At 45.5% G+C, this 17293-nt stretch overlaps 1 protein-coding gene across 1 annotated transcript in view; it reads left to right on the forward strand.

Annotated features, from left to right (window-relative positions):
* Positions 1-17293, forward strand: part of LOC122946796 (leucine-rich repeat and fibronectin type III domain-containing protein 1-like protein) — a 78319-nt gene that overhangs the window by 36806 nt on the left and 24220 nt on the right. Inside the window, 2 exon segments of the mRNA XM_044306626.1 lie at positions 287-1361; positions 1363-1679. Of these exon segments, the coding sequence (XP_044162561.1) occupies positions 287-1361; positions 1363-1679 (1392 nt within the window).

The raw sequence follows: 17293 nt of genomic DNA on the forward strand, positions 1-17293 counted from the left end.
AATCAAATGGGTTTTCCAATAATGCATTGAAGAGAGGGGGGCTTGGCTGTTCTCATATCTCCCATGTTCCCATATCTGCCATCTGGAAAGTAACCAGCTGCCATATATGCGCCCACCTCTCTGCTAGGAAGATGGCACCCCTGGGCATCACAGTGATCACACTTTGTGGCATAGCACCTTCATATATAATGTATCATGAGGAGAACTCCTTGGATTTTAAGAATGTCTTTTTATGAATTGATTGCACCTACAGCTATACTAACACTTTATATCTCTTTCTTCATAGCTCCAAAATCATGAAGGGCATTATCCTTTGGATTTTAACACTCACTTTGGGTGTAAAAAGTGCTCAGCTCTGTCCCAAAAGATGTGTGTGCCAGAACCTTGCTCAGTCCTTGGCAATCCTATGCGCTAAAACCGGACTACTGTTCGTACCATCAGTCATCGATAGGAGGACGGTGGAGCTGAGACTCACCGACAACTTCATCACGGTGATTAGAAGAAAGGATTTCACCAACATGACCCGTCTGCTCCACCTTACGCTATCAAGAAACACCATCAGCCAAATCACGCCTTACACCTTTGCCGATCTACGTGGTCTACGGGCTTTACACCTGGACAGCAACCGCATCCTTTCCATGGGGTACGAGCATCTTAGGGGACTGCAGAACCTGAGACATCTTATTCTCAGCAACAACCAGCTCAGTGAAATCACTCCAGGATCTTTTCAGGATTTTTTAGGCACATTGGAAGACCTGGACCTTTCCTACAACAATCTGGCAAACATTCCTTGGCAAGCCATTTCAAAACTGACCAACGTAAATTCACTGAGTCTTGATCACAACCTCATTGACTTTGTGCCCAGTGGTGTTTTCACAAATCTTCACAAACTGGCCAGACTGGACATGACTTCGAATAAACTGAAGACTATTCCTCCAGATCCTTTATTCCTACGCATTCCGGTCTACGCAAAGTCCAAAGGATCACCCTTGTCTTCCCTTGTGTTGGGATTTGGAGGAAATCCTTTGCACTGTAATTGTGAGCTCCTGTGGCTCAGACGATTCACTAGAGAAGATGACCTGGAAACGTGTGCATCACCTTCTAATCTTCTAGGGAAGTACTTCTGGAGTATAGCAGAGGAAGAGTTCATGTGTGACCCACCGGTTATCACACATCACTCACCACACATAATGGTCATGGAGGGAGAGGAAGTCGTTCTCAAGTGCAAAGCGATTGGTGACCCTGAGCCTTCCATTCATTGGGTATCACCAGAGGGTAAGGTTGTCTCAAATTCCTCTCGAAGTGTCTCCTATGAAAATGGGACTTTGGAAATCAGCATCACCACAGTCAGAGACAGTGGCCCTGTTCACTTGCATTGCTTCCAACACTGCAGGGGATGCCACCGCATCCGTAGAGCTGTCAGTGAGCCCCCTACCTCATCCGGCCAATGCCAGTCAAAGGGGGCACAGGCCTGATAAAGGGCCTTCAGACATTCTCACACCAGCTAAGCCTGGAGCCTCCAGCAATGACTCTATGAACCACCCAGAACGGAAAGTGATAACTGCTGAACTGAGCCACAACTCTGCTCTTATACAGTGGTTTCTAGATAGGAATATTCCTGGGATTCGGATGTACCAGATTCAGTACAACAGTTCCACAGATGACAGTCTCATTTACAGGTGGGTGTCAGAAAGACAAAGCTGGCTGAGATATGTATTGTTGCTTGCACCTGCAAAATTAAAGCATAAAAGTAGTGATGAGGTGGGGGTGGTTCAAATCTTGAACGTACAAAGAAAGATGGATTTGATAACTTGGCAAGAAGACATTTACTGTGTGTGCAAAATGCTAGTGCATGTTCATTTCTGAATATATCTTTCTAGTGGTAGAGCTTTATTTTATTCCAGACAATGTTCCATATCCACTGCCTAGATTTAAAGAGCATCTGTCAGCAGGATCAGCACTATAAAACCAGGCATAATGCTTGGTAAGGTGGATCCTGCAGAGGAAACAATACCTAATTTATGTTCCTACATTGCGATCCTTTTGAGAAAAAGAATTTTGCATTAACAAAATAAAACTACTGTAGGTCTTTGGTGCACCGAGGGGCCAGTCCGAGGCCAAGGCTCCTCTGCTTTCATGCAGTCAGTCACCCAACCACTTGATTAACAGGGTTGGCCTTCTTGCCTGACCCTGTAATCTCGTGTAGGCAGGGGCGGACTTGGGAACTTAAAGTGGTCCTGGAAAAAATACGAAAAGTGGCCCTGTTTTATAGTTGGGTGCCAAATTGATGGAAGGCAGGGCCAGCAATACCATATTGTGGCACATTATACCACCCCAACAGAGCCAAATACCACAGTACATCACAAAATACTGCCAGGAACACAAAATACATCCCCAAAAACTTCCACTGACTGGCTGTGAGGGGGGCTCAGGCCGCCCCCTGGGCATCGGCCCACCGGGAAATTTCCCTGTAAGGTCTATTGCCGCCCCTGCGTGTATGCTACGTTATTGGTGTATGTGCAGTGAATCTGCCTCTGCTATCACAGCAAGGTAGATGACTACTGTGCATGCTGCGTGGATCCTCCACCTGGAAGGAGGTGACTCTTGGTTTTGTCCGTGTGAAGGTTGACATGATCAGCACATGTACAGTAGTGGGGAAGCAGAGGCAGATATACTGCAAATGCAAGAATAGTATAGACTACAGCATGGGCATGACATTACATGGCGAGGCAAGATGTCTGGTCCTGTCAATCAAGGGGTAGGGATGAGTGGCTCTAAGTGCAGAGCAGAAGAGCTCTGCTGCACCAGGAGGTTTGGGTCTGCCTCTAGTTTACATATTTAAAAAAGTTATTTTTATCAGGTATGACGCAACTGAGGAACATAACTGAGATGTCATCTTACCCAATTGGATCAACCTTACTAGGGTTGACAAGATTGATCCTAGTCACAGATGCTGTTGAAAGTAAAACCTGCAAGCTACTTGCAGACACCCCAAGAATTAGCAGCATACTGTTACACTTTCAACGGAATGATCATGCAGTATATGCAACACAGCGGCAACAGCCAGGGCCCCTTTTATAATTGGTGGTGGTGTCACCCCTTTATGTTGTATGAGAGTGTCACGGTGCTCCTACATGGATACGGCTGAACCCCAGGCGTTGGCTCCGAAGCAGACAAGTAGGGGGGAATAGTTGAGGTATTTCAAGAAATAATTGAGTCCAGACCTTGTGATGAAGTTGAATAGCAGCTTTACTTTGGTAAACATTTCTCCAAACAGTTTCAGGCTTTGTCTTGGTCCCAGCAGGCCTTGGCATTAAAACTCTGGCAGGCAAACTCAGTTCTGCTACATCTGTTGCTCTCTGGCTCTGCTGTACTGACAGGCTTGCTGTATACCTTAGCTTCTTCTTTATGCTGCAACTTCTCTCTTGGTAGGTTGTATCTTAAAGGGACTCTGTCACCAGTTTCTAACCCCCACTTTTAAAACTATTGTTCTGTCCATGGAGCCCTTGTGATTACTAAGGTGTTGTTATAAGCTAAATCTGCTGGCTCGTTTTGATAAAAAAAACTTTTATCTAACCTGTCAGTCATGTAGATAAGGGGCCCAGGGCGTTTCTCATGGTCTGAAGATGCCGCCCGCCGCCGCCGCCGTTGGTGCCCAGCTCCTCCTCTGCTCTGGTCAGCGCCGCCTGAAATATAAAGAAATACGCCTCCGGCTCTCCCTCACTCCCCCCTCCTTCTCTTCTAAGATCCCGCGCGTGCGGCAGTGTTTGCGTTATCGGGAGGTTGAGCGAAGTGCGCATGCGCACTTCGCTCAATGAGGCTGAATCGAAAAGTCCGCACGGGCGCATCAGGCACAGGCCTGTGCGCACGCGCGGGATCTTAGAAAAGAAGGAGGGGGGAGTGAGGGAGAGCCGGAGGCGTATTTCTTGATATTCAGGCGGCGCTGACCAGAGCAGAGGAGGAGCTGGGCACCAACTGCGGCGGGCGGCATCTTCAGACCATGAGAAACGCCCTGGGCACCTTATCTACATGACTGACAGGTTAGATAAAAGTTTTTTTTATCAAAACGAGCCAGCAGATTTAGCTTATAACAACACCTTAGTAATCACAAGGGCTCCATGGACAGAACAATAGTTTTAAAAGTGGGGGTTAGAAACTGGTGACAGAGTCCCTTTAAGTTATGCCAGGGAACTCTCCTGTTGGCTCCTGAGGCTCTAAGATGTGGCCTCCACATCCAGCAGAGCTGAAGGTGCTGTAGCTGACTTGGCTTGGCCTTGGCACATCCAGCAGAGACGTGTCCAGCACACCCTCCTTCTTGCTCTAGAAACTGGTCCACACCCTTCCTGCAGGAAGTGGGACTTGCCCACTCCTCCACAGAAAGCTCCATTCTACCTAACTGTAACTCTGCTGTATTTGCTGCCACCTGCTGGTGAACCAGGCTCATTACATTTGAACACAACAGTTGCATAGAAATAGGAATGCACATTGTGAAGGACTTAGAATAAATGCACAAGATGACATGAGGTTAACCAATAAAGACAGTAACAGGGTGCAGAAGTGGTAATGCCACTCTAGGGCGTTACATATACAGTAAGCTCCCCCTAGTGGCGTCCGCAGGTACGTAGAATGTTTTGCTTTAGGGTAGGTCTACACGGCAATCTTGGGTGCGACAGCTGTCGCTCGACCAAGGATCAGAGTGCAGCGGCGCTGCCATAGAAATAAATGGGATTGCAGCTCAACTCACAAGTTTACTGTTTTTACCAGATTTTTTGAAATTCTGGGATCATTGTTTTTACGACCCCATTCATGTCTATGACGGCTCTGCTACACTGCGAACCTCGGTCGTGTGACAGCTGTTGTGCCCAAGATCGCAGTGTAGCCCTACCCTTAAATCAATGTCTACACAGGGATTCGGAGCTCTGTATTTGAAAAATGAAGCTCCAAGAACTATAAACATACATTAACGAATCAATCGGAGCAGATTTTTGGACCCAAAAATGACATAATGATAATAAGTAAAGTCTTATACTCAGTACTAACATCAGCCAGCCCTGGTCACGTCTCCACCAGCTGCACAGCCGCACTACATTGACTTGACCTTTTTTTGGCAGTGGTTTGATAACAGATGGACTTTTACGGTCCTAACCTCGCTTGGCCCATATCAGTTATGCAGCAGCTATGCATGTTTTTTCCCAGCATCTGAATATTGGAATTCACATCATTGAACTATTATTCTGAAGGCTCAATACTACAAGAGTCCACAGACATAATAGATCTATAAACAGCAATATTAATGATAGTCGTTATGTCTGTGCCTCTAAACTGATCGGAAACAATCACTCAGCATCTTTATTATATTATCGTTTTGAGTACTTAAAGGGGTTGTCCAGGTTTAGAAAAACACGACTGCTTTTTTTTCCAAAAACAGCAACACCCCTGTCCATGGGCTGTGTCTGGTATTGCAGCTAGGCTCCATTGGGGTCCATGGGGCAGAGCTGCAATACCGCACACAGAATGTGGAAAGGGGTAGTGCTGTTTTGGGAAGAAAGCAGCCATGTTTTTAACCCCTTTAAACAGTAATCCCTGCATAGGGAATAATTGTTCAACTGGTGGAGGTCCGACTGCTGGGAACGCCACCATTAGCAAAAATGGGGGTCTCGAGAATGGGAAGTTCCCTAGAGTTAGGATGATGTGACAGTACACATGCTCAGTCAGTGCCACATTCAAATGATCATTGGAGGCGCCAATTGTCATATCCCCACCAATCTGACAGTTATCGCTTATCCTGTGCATAGGGGTAACTTATTGTAACCAGAATACCCCTTTAAAGCTGACTCATGTTCTTATAATGCTTTGATGCTTTATTGCATGTGCAGTATCCGGTATTGCAACTAGGCCTATTTAACTGAATGAGGCTGAGTTGCAATACCAGACATTGCCCACAGCACTAAAGCCTAAGTGCAACTGCTACCTCTGCACCCCCTGCTACGCCTGAGATCAGTAAAAACATTGATCATTGCCATTTAACCCCTTAGATGCCATGGTCAATACCCAACCGCAGAATCTAAATGGTTTAGAGGGAGGGGGCACCCTGCGAATGAGATCGTGAGATGCCAACATCGTCACATGGCTGCCTGGGGCTCAATGAAGGCATATCAAGCTGCACCTCTCTGGTGCACCCTGATGGTGCCTGTTGGTATAGCACTGACAGTATAATACACTGTACTACATAAGTAGTATTATAGAAGTGATCAAAATATTGCCTGTTAAAGTGGCCTCGTGGGAATAGTATTATTATGAGTAGGGTTAAAAAAAATAGGTAAATTAAGTTTTGTTTTGTTTTTTCTCCAAGTTCGAAAATATACTTTTTTCTATTGAAATTAATTTTTATGAAAAAAAAAAAAAACTCTACTACCATTAGGTTCAAATTGGACAGTCCACGAAGTGGCGGTGCCAGCAGTGTTAGGCCTTATCTCAGCAGGCCTCTGATAATCAAGGATTTGGGTCACTCTGCTTGAAAAAGACTCATTGTAGTCAAAATGTTGCATTCTTGGTGAATAAATTAGGAATTGCATTGAAGACATCGACTGCTGCAGTATTTGTCCCAAATTCTTGCAAATATAAAATCCCTTCCACATATTTGGTATCATTGTGTCCGCAACAACCCACACTACAAAATGTATCTTGTAATTATACAGTACAGCGATTGTTGTAAAAAAAAAAAAAAAAAAAAAAAATAGCCAGAATTTGTGTATTTTTTTTATTCGCCACCAAAAAAACAATCAATCAAAAATGAGGTACCCAAAATCGTGTCAATGAAAACGACAAGTTGTCCTACAAGAATCAGTTCATGCAGCTCTGTAGAATGAAAAATAAAAAAAGTTAGGGATCTTGCAAAGCAGAGACGCAAAAACATTTTCTTTTTAAAAGAAAATGTTTTGATTGTCCAAGAGTAGTAAAATGTATTTGGTATCGCTGTAATTGTACTGAGCCAGATAATAAAATGTTATTATTATTTTTGCCCAAAAAATGAGCGCTACTAAATTTAGAATGTAAAACCCCAGTGCACACCATAATGGTGCTGTTAAAAACTACAACTTGTCTTGCAAAAAATAACCCCTTTATACGCTACATCGAGGGAAAAATAAATAAAAAAATGATAGCTCTTGGAAGGTGACAATGAAAAAAGGAAAAATAAAATTGCTTGGTCAAGAAGTCCAAAAGCAGGCTGGTCACTAACGGGTTTAAGCAATCTCCTGTCCGATTCTCCGCAGCTGTACACAAATAACCTCGATATTGAACTGTTGTTGAGGGGGTCAGGCACAAGAGTAACCGAGGAATGGCGGCAGGACTTTGTTTGTCTGCTCTTGTCTTATCTGCCGTTTCCATGAAATCTCTTGGCCTTTATGGATTCTTATTGTGAAGCTCAGAGAAAACAGAATGATTGCTGTGTAGTCCCTGCCAGTTGCCTGCACAGTTATGGAAGAATTTGGTTGAAAGCACATCTGGCGGCTGAATATGCTGCCTGTATGTAAGAGCAGTACGTCACAGATCCAGGTCCTGTTCTCCTAGTAGCCAAAACGGCACAAAAAACAGCGCACCATTTGACTAATGCTGACAATCAAAGAATACAATGGCTTCTTCTCTGCCGCTCGGAGAGGAGACCTGTATCGGTAATATTCAGCTCTTTTTAAAGACACCGCATCCAGGCGACTGATCTGCTCTAAGGTGAAGCTGTAGACCTACGCAGCAGACTGCACAGAGTAAGCTCACGTGCATGTTTTATTTATTTTTTTCTCTCGCCATTTTGGCTGACACAACAGTTTTTGGTAACAGCAGCCGTATGTTATACTGTAGTAAGTGGAATTTTGAAAGGTGTATACATAATGCAGCCAAAATCTGAGCATTTTTTCTTGTGTCTCTTCCTCGGCAGAAGCAATAATAAGAACACTGCCTAGTACTATGGGGGTCATTTACGATTAGAAATACGGTCTAAATGTAAGACAGCAAGGAAGCTGGCTGACATTTAGACCGGCGCTGGATATGCCGAAATTATGTAGAGGCCGGCGCCTCTACATAACCTAGGCGGATCCACTGCCAGCGCAGGGGCTTATTAAGATCGGCGTCTAAAACGCTGGACTTTATAAATAACCTCCTAAATGTTTATAGCAGACCTGTCAAGTCTCCTGTGTGACGGCAGCATATGATAGAGAGGGAGAAATTCAGCCTGGATATATATAGTTTTCAAGGATTTTATACTGTATTTTCTTGTAAAAAACTGTTTAATTGCTGCCAGGACTCATAAGGTAAAGCCTACTTCCCCCGCCTACTCCTTGAGAAAGCCTATGAGTCCTTCTTCCCCTTCCTACTAATAGAGAAAACCTATGAGTCCTTCTTCCCCTTCCCACTAATAGAGAAAGCCTATGAGTCCTGCTTCCTCTACTCATTTATAAAGAAAGCCTGTGAGTCCTGCTTCCTCTACTCATTTATAAAGAAAGCCTGTGAGTCCTGCTTTTCCACCTACTCATAGAAAAAGCCTGTGAGTCCTGCTTCCCTATCTACTCATAGAGAAACCTGTGAATCCTGCTTCTTCCTCCTACTAACACAGAAACCTGTGGGTCTTGCTTCCCCTGCCTAGTCAGAGAAAGCCCGTGAATCCTGGTTCCTCTGCCCCTTCATAAATAAAGCCTGTGAGTCCTGCTTCCCTCGCCCACTCATAGAAAAAGCCTGTAAATCCTGCTTCCTTACCCACTCAAACAGAAAGCCTGTGAGTTCTGCTCCCCCACTCACTCATAGAGAAATATTGTGAGTCCTGCTTTTTCCACGTACTCATAGATATTATCTATGAGTCCTGTTTCCCTTGTCCACTCACAGAGAAAACCTATGAATAATTTATGAGTTTGAGGGAGTTCGGTGAGTTTGCGTATTTTCTGTATGGACTTCTTAAACAGGCCCATACATAGTAGGAACCTCTCCTGGTGGTAGGTGGCTCACAGGTACCTTAGGGTTCCTGTGCAATTGAATGTGCCACCAATATGTCCACCCTCCCCCATCACCCACATTGTTGAAGACTGAAATGGAAAATGTGTATATTTTTAATTCTTTATTTAGCAGACTGTGCTTGACTTGTTCTTTAACTACCATAGGATATCATGGAGAGCTCTGTGGCAAAGTGTAATCACCTCCCGATTGAGTTCTTTGGGGACAGCACATGATCCCTTTGCAATAGGTGAGGGTCTGATAGATGGTTTCTATAGTACAGTCTGTTTATATACTAAGTATGTTTAAGATGGGAATAACCCACTGTGCTAATAGGTTTGGCTTTGGGATAAAACTATGGGCGTTGTCCTGACAGTTCCCTGGTATTCACCCTTTAACTTCTATACAGGGATGTGGACTTTGCTGCAGGGAACCAACCAGGCAACTTCCTTCTGGAGTAGTCCTGGTATAGTTAGCAGCTGACCCATGGGGGCAGAGACACCAGTAGAAAGCACCAAAGGATCAGGCAACACTAGTGAATGGAAAACAGGTCAGAGAAGGCAGAGTTTATGCATATGAGATAAACTAACCCATGGTGAGAACAGGCAGCAGAGTATTAGAAGTTCGGTACACGGCAGACAGACAGAATAGCACACCTTTACTGGTTAAATAGACAACTAGGAACCTAAAGCTCAGGCGAAGGAAGGAGATGGAATCACAGTACATCATATATCGGAAGGGCAGATTAGGCTACTTTCACACTAGCGCTTGATCGGATCCGTTCTGAACGGATCCGATCATATTAATGCAGACGGAGGCTCCGTTCAGTACGGATCCGTCTGCATTAATAACTTAAAAATTTTTCTAAGTGCGCAAGATGCCTGAGCGGATCCGTCCAGACTTTCAATGTAAAGTCAATGGGGGACAGATCCGCTTGAAGATTGAGCCATATGGTGACCTCTTCAAGCGGATCCGTTCCCATTGACTTACATTGTAAGTCTGGACGGATCCGCACGCCTCCGCACGGCCAGGCGGACAGCTGAACGCTGCAAGCAGCGTTCAGCTGTCCGCCTGTCCGTGCGGAGGCGAGCGGAGCGGAGGCTGAACGCCGCCAGACTGATGCAGTCTGAGCGGATCCGCTCCATTCAGACTGCATCAGGGCTGGACGGAGGCGTTCGGGTCCGCTCGTGAGCTCCTTCAAACGGAGCTCACGAGCGGACCGACGAACGCTAGTGTGAAACTAGCCTTAGCTCCTTAGTCAGGCAGCTGCACACACAGAGCCAGAGATTAACTTTTGCAGTACTGCAATAGAGTTTATTACAATGAACAATGGCCCTAATTCACACACAGGCAGCCGATGACCATGCGCACACGACAGTGGTCACCATAAACGGTGGTTGTAACAACGCTTCAGCTAAGGGCAGATTTCTAATAGCCAATAGATGGTATCTCTTCCTTGATCTCTATTTTCCATTGTACATGTGTTGTTTATTCATGTCATCGTATTGTGCCAAGACAGTTTGTTCTGTTTCTGCTAGTGATGCTCCGTAGATCCTTCTCGTCTTGGCCAGGATTGAGTTCCGTCAGTTCACCCCCAGAGAGGATTTGTTTGGTTAATTACTTAGAGATTTGTAGATCAGTCGCTGTGCTCAATATAATTACTTACTTTCACAAGGTGAATGCATTTCTTACAGTTTGTGTAAATATTATTGTAGAGCCTATGGGTCCATGCACATCAGTTCCATGTGCACCAGTCCTATCAGCCAGAGGAGGTCAACAACATGTGTAACTAAGGAAGGCTAGTCATATACTTTTGTTGAATACTTGGTCAGCCAACAATTATCTCTCTCGACCCCCTTTCTCCCCATGAATGCTCTGCTTGGCTCAGCATGCGTATATTCTCAATTGGGAATAAGCAACTGGAAGACAGTGGCTCATCTCACCTGCCTGAAAACCAAAGGATTGGGTGTGTTGGAAGCCAACTTAGAGATCCTTCTGTCCCCTGCCATCAGGATAGTTGGGAGGCCCCCATATAGGGCTCGTCCCACTGAAAATAGCAACTTTGGCTGACCTTCATCTAGCGTGTATGGCCGGCTTATATAGGAGGCTTATGGCTCTATTATTTGGTATTAACATGGCATTTATGTGGCAGCATTTTGTTTTATTTTTCCCTTAGAATGGTGTGGGTTTTACCCATGGATCTTAAAAGGTCCTGGTGAGCTGTCCTGAGGAGTAGGGTTAAGGATACTGCTGTGCTGACTATTACAAATATTTTAAGCAATCCCTGAAGGATTTGTCTGACTGATTAATTAAAGAAGGCTCTAGTTTAAAATAATAAAACAAGTCATAACCATAGTGCCGATCCCCCCTGCTCCTGTGTCCAGGGGTGCACAACCAATGAGGCCATGTGAGGCAATTGCCTCAGGCAGCACCAGATAGGGGCAGGAGAGGGGCAGCCAAAGGGCCGTGGGCTGAAGGGAAGGGGTTAGGTTAAGAAATTGGCATTGGCGAAGGAGGGGCGCCCTTTCAGTTTTCGCCTCAGGCAGCAGAAAGGCTAGGCACCTTCGCACCTTTGCCTATGTCATGGTTCTCCCACAGGAAATGACCACCGCTGCGGCATGTGACTGGCTGGTCATTTCCTGTGTGGCAAGAGGAAACAGAAAAAAGAGACCAATGGAGGATCGGGAAGCATCAGAACAGAAAACTAAGGGGCTTGGTAAGTATGACATATTATTTTACACAATGCTGAGCCAATTTTTTGTAAGTAATCGCCCGGACAATTAAGTTAATGGTTTTATAAATGCCAAGACCACATAATACATATGCTATATAGACTTCTTGATCTTCAAGAATCAAGTCTGGGACTTTTTTTTAGATTGCTCTCTGCTGAATAGTCCTGCATTAAGTGTCTGGTTTTACACTTTACATTCATGGTTCACTGTAATATGAAATAATAATCCCCAGCAAAAATTAATCTTACTTTATGCTTCTGCAAGTGATCTCTATAGAAACATTCTCCCAGGACCTGCAGATTGACTGTGGTAAGCCATGTGTATTAGCTCCTCAGGCTTTATGCTCAGCTTGCCATCCAGCACTTGTCTATGGCTTCAGTCTACTGTCTTCATCGGGTTTTTCTTGACTTGGTCCACTAACTTCTTTTCATATCCTTATGCTATCAGTTCTGTTTCTTCTGCTTCGGCTGCCTTCTGCTGGTAATCTTCCGTCTTTGGCCTTCACTTCTGTTTGTGTTCCCTGTAGTCTGTCCAGTTTCTTCTGCTCTGTTCTCCTTCACCGTTCCTTGAGCCAGTCTAATCCCATTTCTATGAATTTCTAATGTCTCAATGTTTTTCTGTTGCTTTATGGGAGGCGAAGCGGTAATGAGTTGAACCTTGGTTCATGTGTCCCTGAAGGGTTTTTGCCCTATTGCTTGTCATAGCTGATCACGCGTACAGCATGATGACTATGATTTACGCTATTGCTTAGAATAAACTCTTTTAATAGATCCTATTAACTGGATCGCAGGGTAGAAGGAATATTTTGTAGCGTAAAAAACAAAAAAAGTCTATGTAAAAAAATATAATGTATGTTCTTAGCAAAAGAACCTGAGTCCCCAAAGAGATTAACCGATGGTTAAAGAGTCACTGTACTTTCACTCAATTTAATTTAATAGAGAATGGTGTAAATAGCAAATTTCTAAATCACTACATTTAAAAATCTGCTTGCATTCACCTGAAAAAACTGTAAAGTGATGGCCACTAGGGGTCTTACTTCCACCTAACTTGCAGTCTACTGACTGTTGTCAGACCAGAGACTGAGAAGACAGCTCACTGAAAATGGGTGTGTGCAAGAACTAGCTGAGATTCTGAGCCTGATAGAAGAACTTCTTCTACACAGCTTTTGAAGATTATAGGAGTTTCCTGGGTGTCTGTAAGTGTGATCTCCCCCTCCTTATCTGTTCTTTGAACTCCAGTGCTGAAAACAAACATAGTGGGAAGTAAGGGAAAGGACCTCACAGCAGTACAGGGCTGGCAGATTTCACAGAAGGGATACGCCCTCTGCTTGTGAGAGAAATGCATCTAGCTGTGCAGCTGAAGAGGGAAATAATATGGCTAAAAAAAAACCAACTATTCTGACAGTGTGAAAGAAGCCACTGTACGATTCCCCTAAAAATACCAGATGTCTGCTGCAGGCCTGCAAGCTTTCCATTCAGGACCAGCAGATCTCAGGTGGAACTTGATTCTGAAACTAGGTTACCCACATTAGCTTATCCCTTAGAATCAAGGTTCATCTTACAATGCCTGATGCTCGCTTCACACTCACCAACTTTTTGAGATTGTCTTTCAGGAGGACTGTAAGTGTGGCAAAGTCCCCACCATGCATGAACACACCCCGTTTCGCAGAGTATGACCATTTTGTGTGGGATCTGCCCCCTTTTGTGATGCAGCACTACCCTCCTAATGTGCATTTGGCCAACAGTCCTGAGTAAGATGATGCTGCATCCCAGAGCCACAAACATCCAAGGCTGGTTTCTGTGGCTACTCAAAGATGTGGCAACTCTTCAGGGAGGTTTCCCTTTTTCCGGGAGCCTCCAAAATGTTTTGGCAGAGTTGGTAAGTATGGCTTAGGGCAGGTTCACATCAGTGTTATGAATTCCGTTATTGCTTTCTGTTATAACATGGTTATTATAACGGAAAATAATGGCATTTTGTAAGAATGAATTCAAGATGGAAACCTTTTAGAGGCATTCTGTTGATCTTTCATAATAGACAACTATGGGCAAGTATACCAGATCCGTCTGGTTTTCGTTATGCAGGACGGAAAAGAAAGTCCTGTCGACAGGACATTCTTTTCCGTTTTGAATTCCTGTCTTACGAATTCCGTTATAACGGAAAGCAATAACGGAATTGATACCACTGATGTGAACGCGCCCTTACTTGTTTGCATGTTTATATACCTTGAACACCTTTGGATCCAATATGTCTCCCTCTACTTATAGGTCCTATTCCAAGAAGGCTCCCAAAAAGTGGCACCACGGCTAGGAAAGCATTTCACTTTGTATCTGGTCGGCTCCACTCTGCTTTTCACAAGTGGTTGCATGGCTGTTATTATCTGGCTATCAAACCTGGGTGGATCCAACATTTATGGCACTTTTCATGGTGTCGCTTCCACTTAATTCCAGCAATTGTCGAATTCTCGCAGCTTTTAGGCCCCAACCGTTTGGACGTTGGTGGCATATCCTAGCGCTGTTACAGAAATGTCTTTTATGATTCAACTCCTATAAAGTGTAAAATGTTACAAGTATACTTACGTGTAAACTAATACTGTGCAAGCGTCTGCATCTGCCTTTACTTATCTTATGCTGACCTTGAGTGACTGTACATCATGTCATAATCTTCATTCTGCTGCTTCCTCTGACCGCTGACCTTATAAATCCCAGTAGAGCTGGCACTACTGATTTTCATTCTGGGAAGTGTGGTTCTCTGAAAATGTAATTTGAAATAGAAAGAAAAAAAAAAACACCTCCTGAATGCAGAGAGTATGACATATCTGCGGTGATGGACTGGGTTACCTTAGGTTCTCCAAAGGAGATGATTTTGTGGACCTACCTAAGGCCTCTTTCACACTTGCGTTGTCCGGATCCGGCGTGTACTCCACTTGCCGGATTTACACGCCGGATCCGGAATAACGCAAGTGTACTGAAAGCATTTGAAGACGGATCCGTCTTCAAAATGCTTTCAGTGTTACTATGGCACCCAGGACGCTATTAAAGTCCTGGTTGCCATAGTAGGAGCGGGGAGTGGGGGAGCGGTATACTTACAGTCCGTGCGGCTCCCGGGGCGCTCCAGAATGACGTCAGAGCGCCCCATGCGCATGGATCATGTGATCCATGCGATCACGTGATCCATGCGCTTGGGGCGCCCTGACGTCACTCTGGAGCACCCCGGGAGCCGCACGGATGGTAAGTATGCTGCTCCCCCGCTCCCCACTACACTTTACCATGGCTGCCAGGACTTTAGCGTCCCGGCAGCCATGGTAACCATTGAGAAAAAGCTAAACGTCGCATCCGGCAATGCGCCGAAACGACGTTTAGCTTAAGGCCGGATCCGGATGAATGCCTTTCAATGGGCATTCATTCCGGATCCGGCCTTGCGGCAAGTGTTCCGGATTTTTGGCCGGAGCAAAAAGCGCAGCATGCTGCGCTATTTGCTGTGGCCAAAAAACGTTCCGTACCGGAACGGAAGACATCCTGATGCATCCTGAAGGACGGACTGTCCATTCAGAATGCATTAGGATAATCCTGATCAGTATTCTTCCGGCATAGAGCCCCGACGACGGAACTCTATGCCAGAAGACAAGAACGCAGTGTGAAAGAGCCCTAACATTCAAATGTATATGCATCCTGTTTTGATCACATCGTTAAAGCGGTTTTCAAGGATTTTCATATTGATGGCTTATCCTCAGTATGGATCATCATTTTGAGATTGGTGGGGGGTCCGACTCCCAGTTCCCCACCGATCAACTGTTTGAGGAACCTCCCTTGTGGCCTTCTCACTGCTTACCAAGCACAGCACCGTCCATTTGATAGCAGCTTTGATTGGTATCGCAGCTCAGCCCTATTTACTTGAATGGGACTGAGCTGCACATAGGCCACGTGACCGATGTTTGTGACATCGTACAGCTGATTGGAGTAGGACTCCCGCCAATCCCATTTTGATGATCTCTCCGTGAGCAACATGAAAATCTCAGAAAACCCCTTTAACTATGTTGATATCAGTTTCACTAGGACGCGAGACTACTTTCTGGTCGTTGGGGGTCCGACTTCTGGGATTGATTTGAATTTTTTTACTCAATAGACAAACCATTATATGGAGTATCCTAGTGTTATACCTTCAGACTATTATTGGGTGTACCACAAAATATATTCTACAGTTTTGAAACCAGCACCTGGATCTGAATACTTCTGGAATTGAATGTAATTAAGAATTTAGTATAGCCACAGTCAATAAAATGTATCTGTATGTCGCCATTGGCAGTTTTTCCTTTTCCTTATTTTTCTGTCCTCCTCAGTAACATCGCTGAGGTGGTCGCACATGCTCAGATCCATCTTTCAACTGCCACTAGCCGGATCTACTGTTAGAAGCTCTGACAGTTAGAGGTAAAGCTCTGGTTCCATGTGAGCTACACAGAGCTGGTTCTAGCTTTTACATTAATCACAGGATAACCCATTTAACCTCTTACGGACACAGGGCGTACAGGTACTCCCTGATGTCCGAGTCCTTAAGGACACAGGGCGTACATGTACGCCCTGTGTATTTCCGTTCACCGCCGCGCAGCGTGCGGTGATCGGAACGGGGTGCTTGCTGAAATCATTCAGCAGGCACCCTGTGACAGTGCTGAGGGCGGTCCTGTAACCCCCCGTATCGGCGATCGCTGCAAACCGCAGGTCAAATCAGACCTGCAGTTTGCAGCATTTCTGGGTCTCCGGTGACCCGATGACTCGGAATAGGAGGGTGATCGGTGGTGTCATATACACCACCAATCACCCTCCGTAGATCCTGTGAGGTGACGGTGATGACACCTCTCAGGATCACCTGTGATTGGCTGGACGGACGGGTGGATGGAGCACCACTCTCCCCGCCCACAGACTTCTGTGTGAGCGAGGAGAGAGGAGCCCCGTGTCAGTCTCTCTGCCTTTCACGCGATCCGCCACCATCCGTGGCCCCTGAGCCACTATAAAGTACCATCTGGCACATAAACATTTAGGGAGAGCTTTAGGTTAGGCAGGGAGAGTGAAAAAAATAAGTAGTTTTTTTTGTGTGCAGCACCCGGATCTGAGGGTGTCTAGGATACACTGCAGCCTGTGCCCCCCCCACACACACATTTTTTTTTTTTGTAGGTGCGCTGACTGTGGCCTTCACTCTTAGCCGTTAAAGAGCGTCTGGCCACTGTTTAGCGCATCGCCCACCCCACCGCAGGGTATACGTAAAAACACATCGTCCCCCCACATACACACACACACTAAATAAAGTTTTACACACACACACTTCCTTTTAGCATTAGAAGATGGCCCGCTGGATGTTCTCGGCCGAGGAGGCATACGCCCAGCTGCTCTCCGACTCCGAGAGCCGCAGTGAGGACGAGGAGGACCCCACTTTCCTGTTGTCATCCTTGTTCTCTTCATCATCTAGTGATGATGATGAGCCCCCAAGGCTGGTGTGGATCCAGGAGCCCCCCATGCCAGGGACCCTGTGGCCCACACTAGTATGAGCAGCCCTGGGGCTCGTACTAGTTTTCCGGCCACCCAGACAAGTGC

This window comes from Bufo gargarizans, chromosome 9 (genome assembly GCF_014858855.1).
Source record: "Bufo gargarizans isolate SCDJY-AF-19 chromosome 9, ASM1485885v1, whole genome shotgun sequence".
In the NCBI taxonomy this organism is placed as follows: Eukaryota; Metazoa; Chordata; class Amphibia; order Anura; family Bufonidae; genus Bufo; species Bufo gargarizans.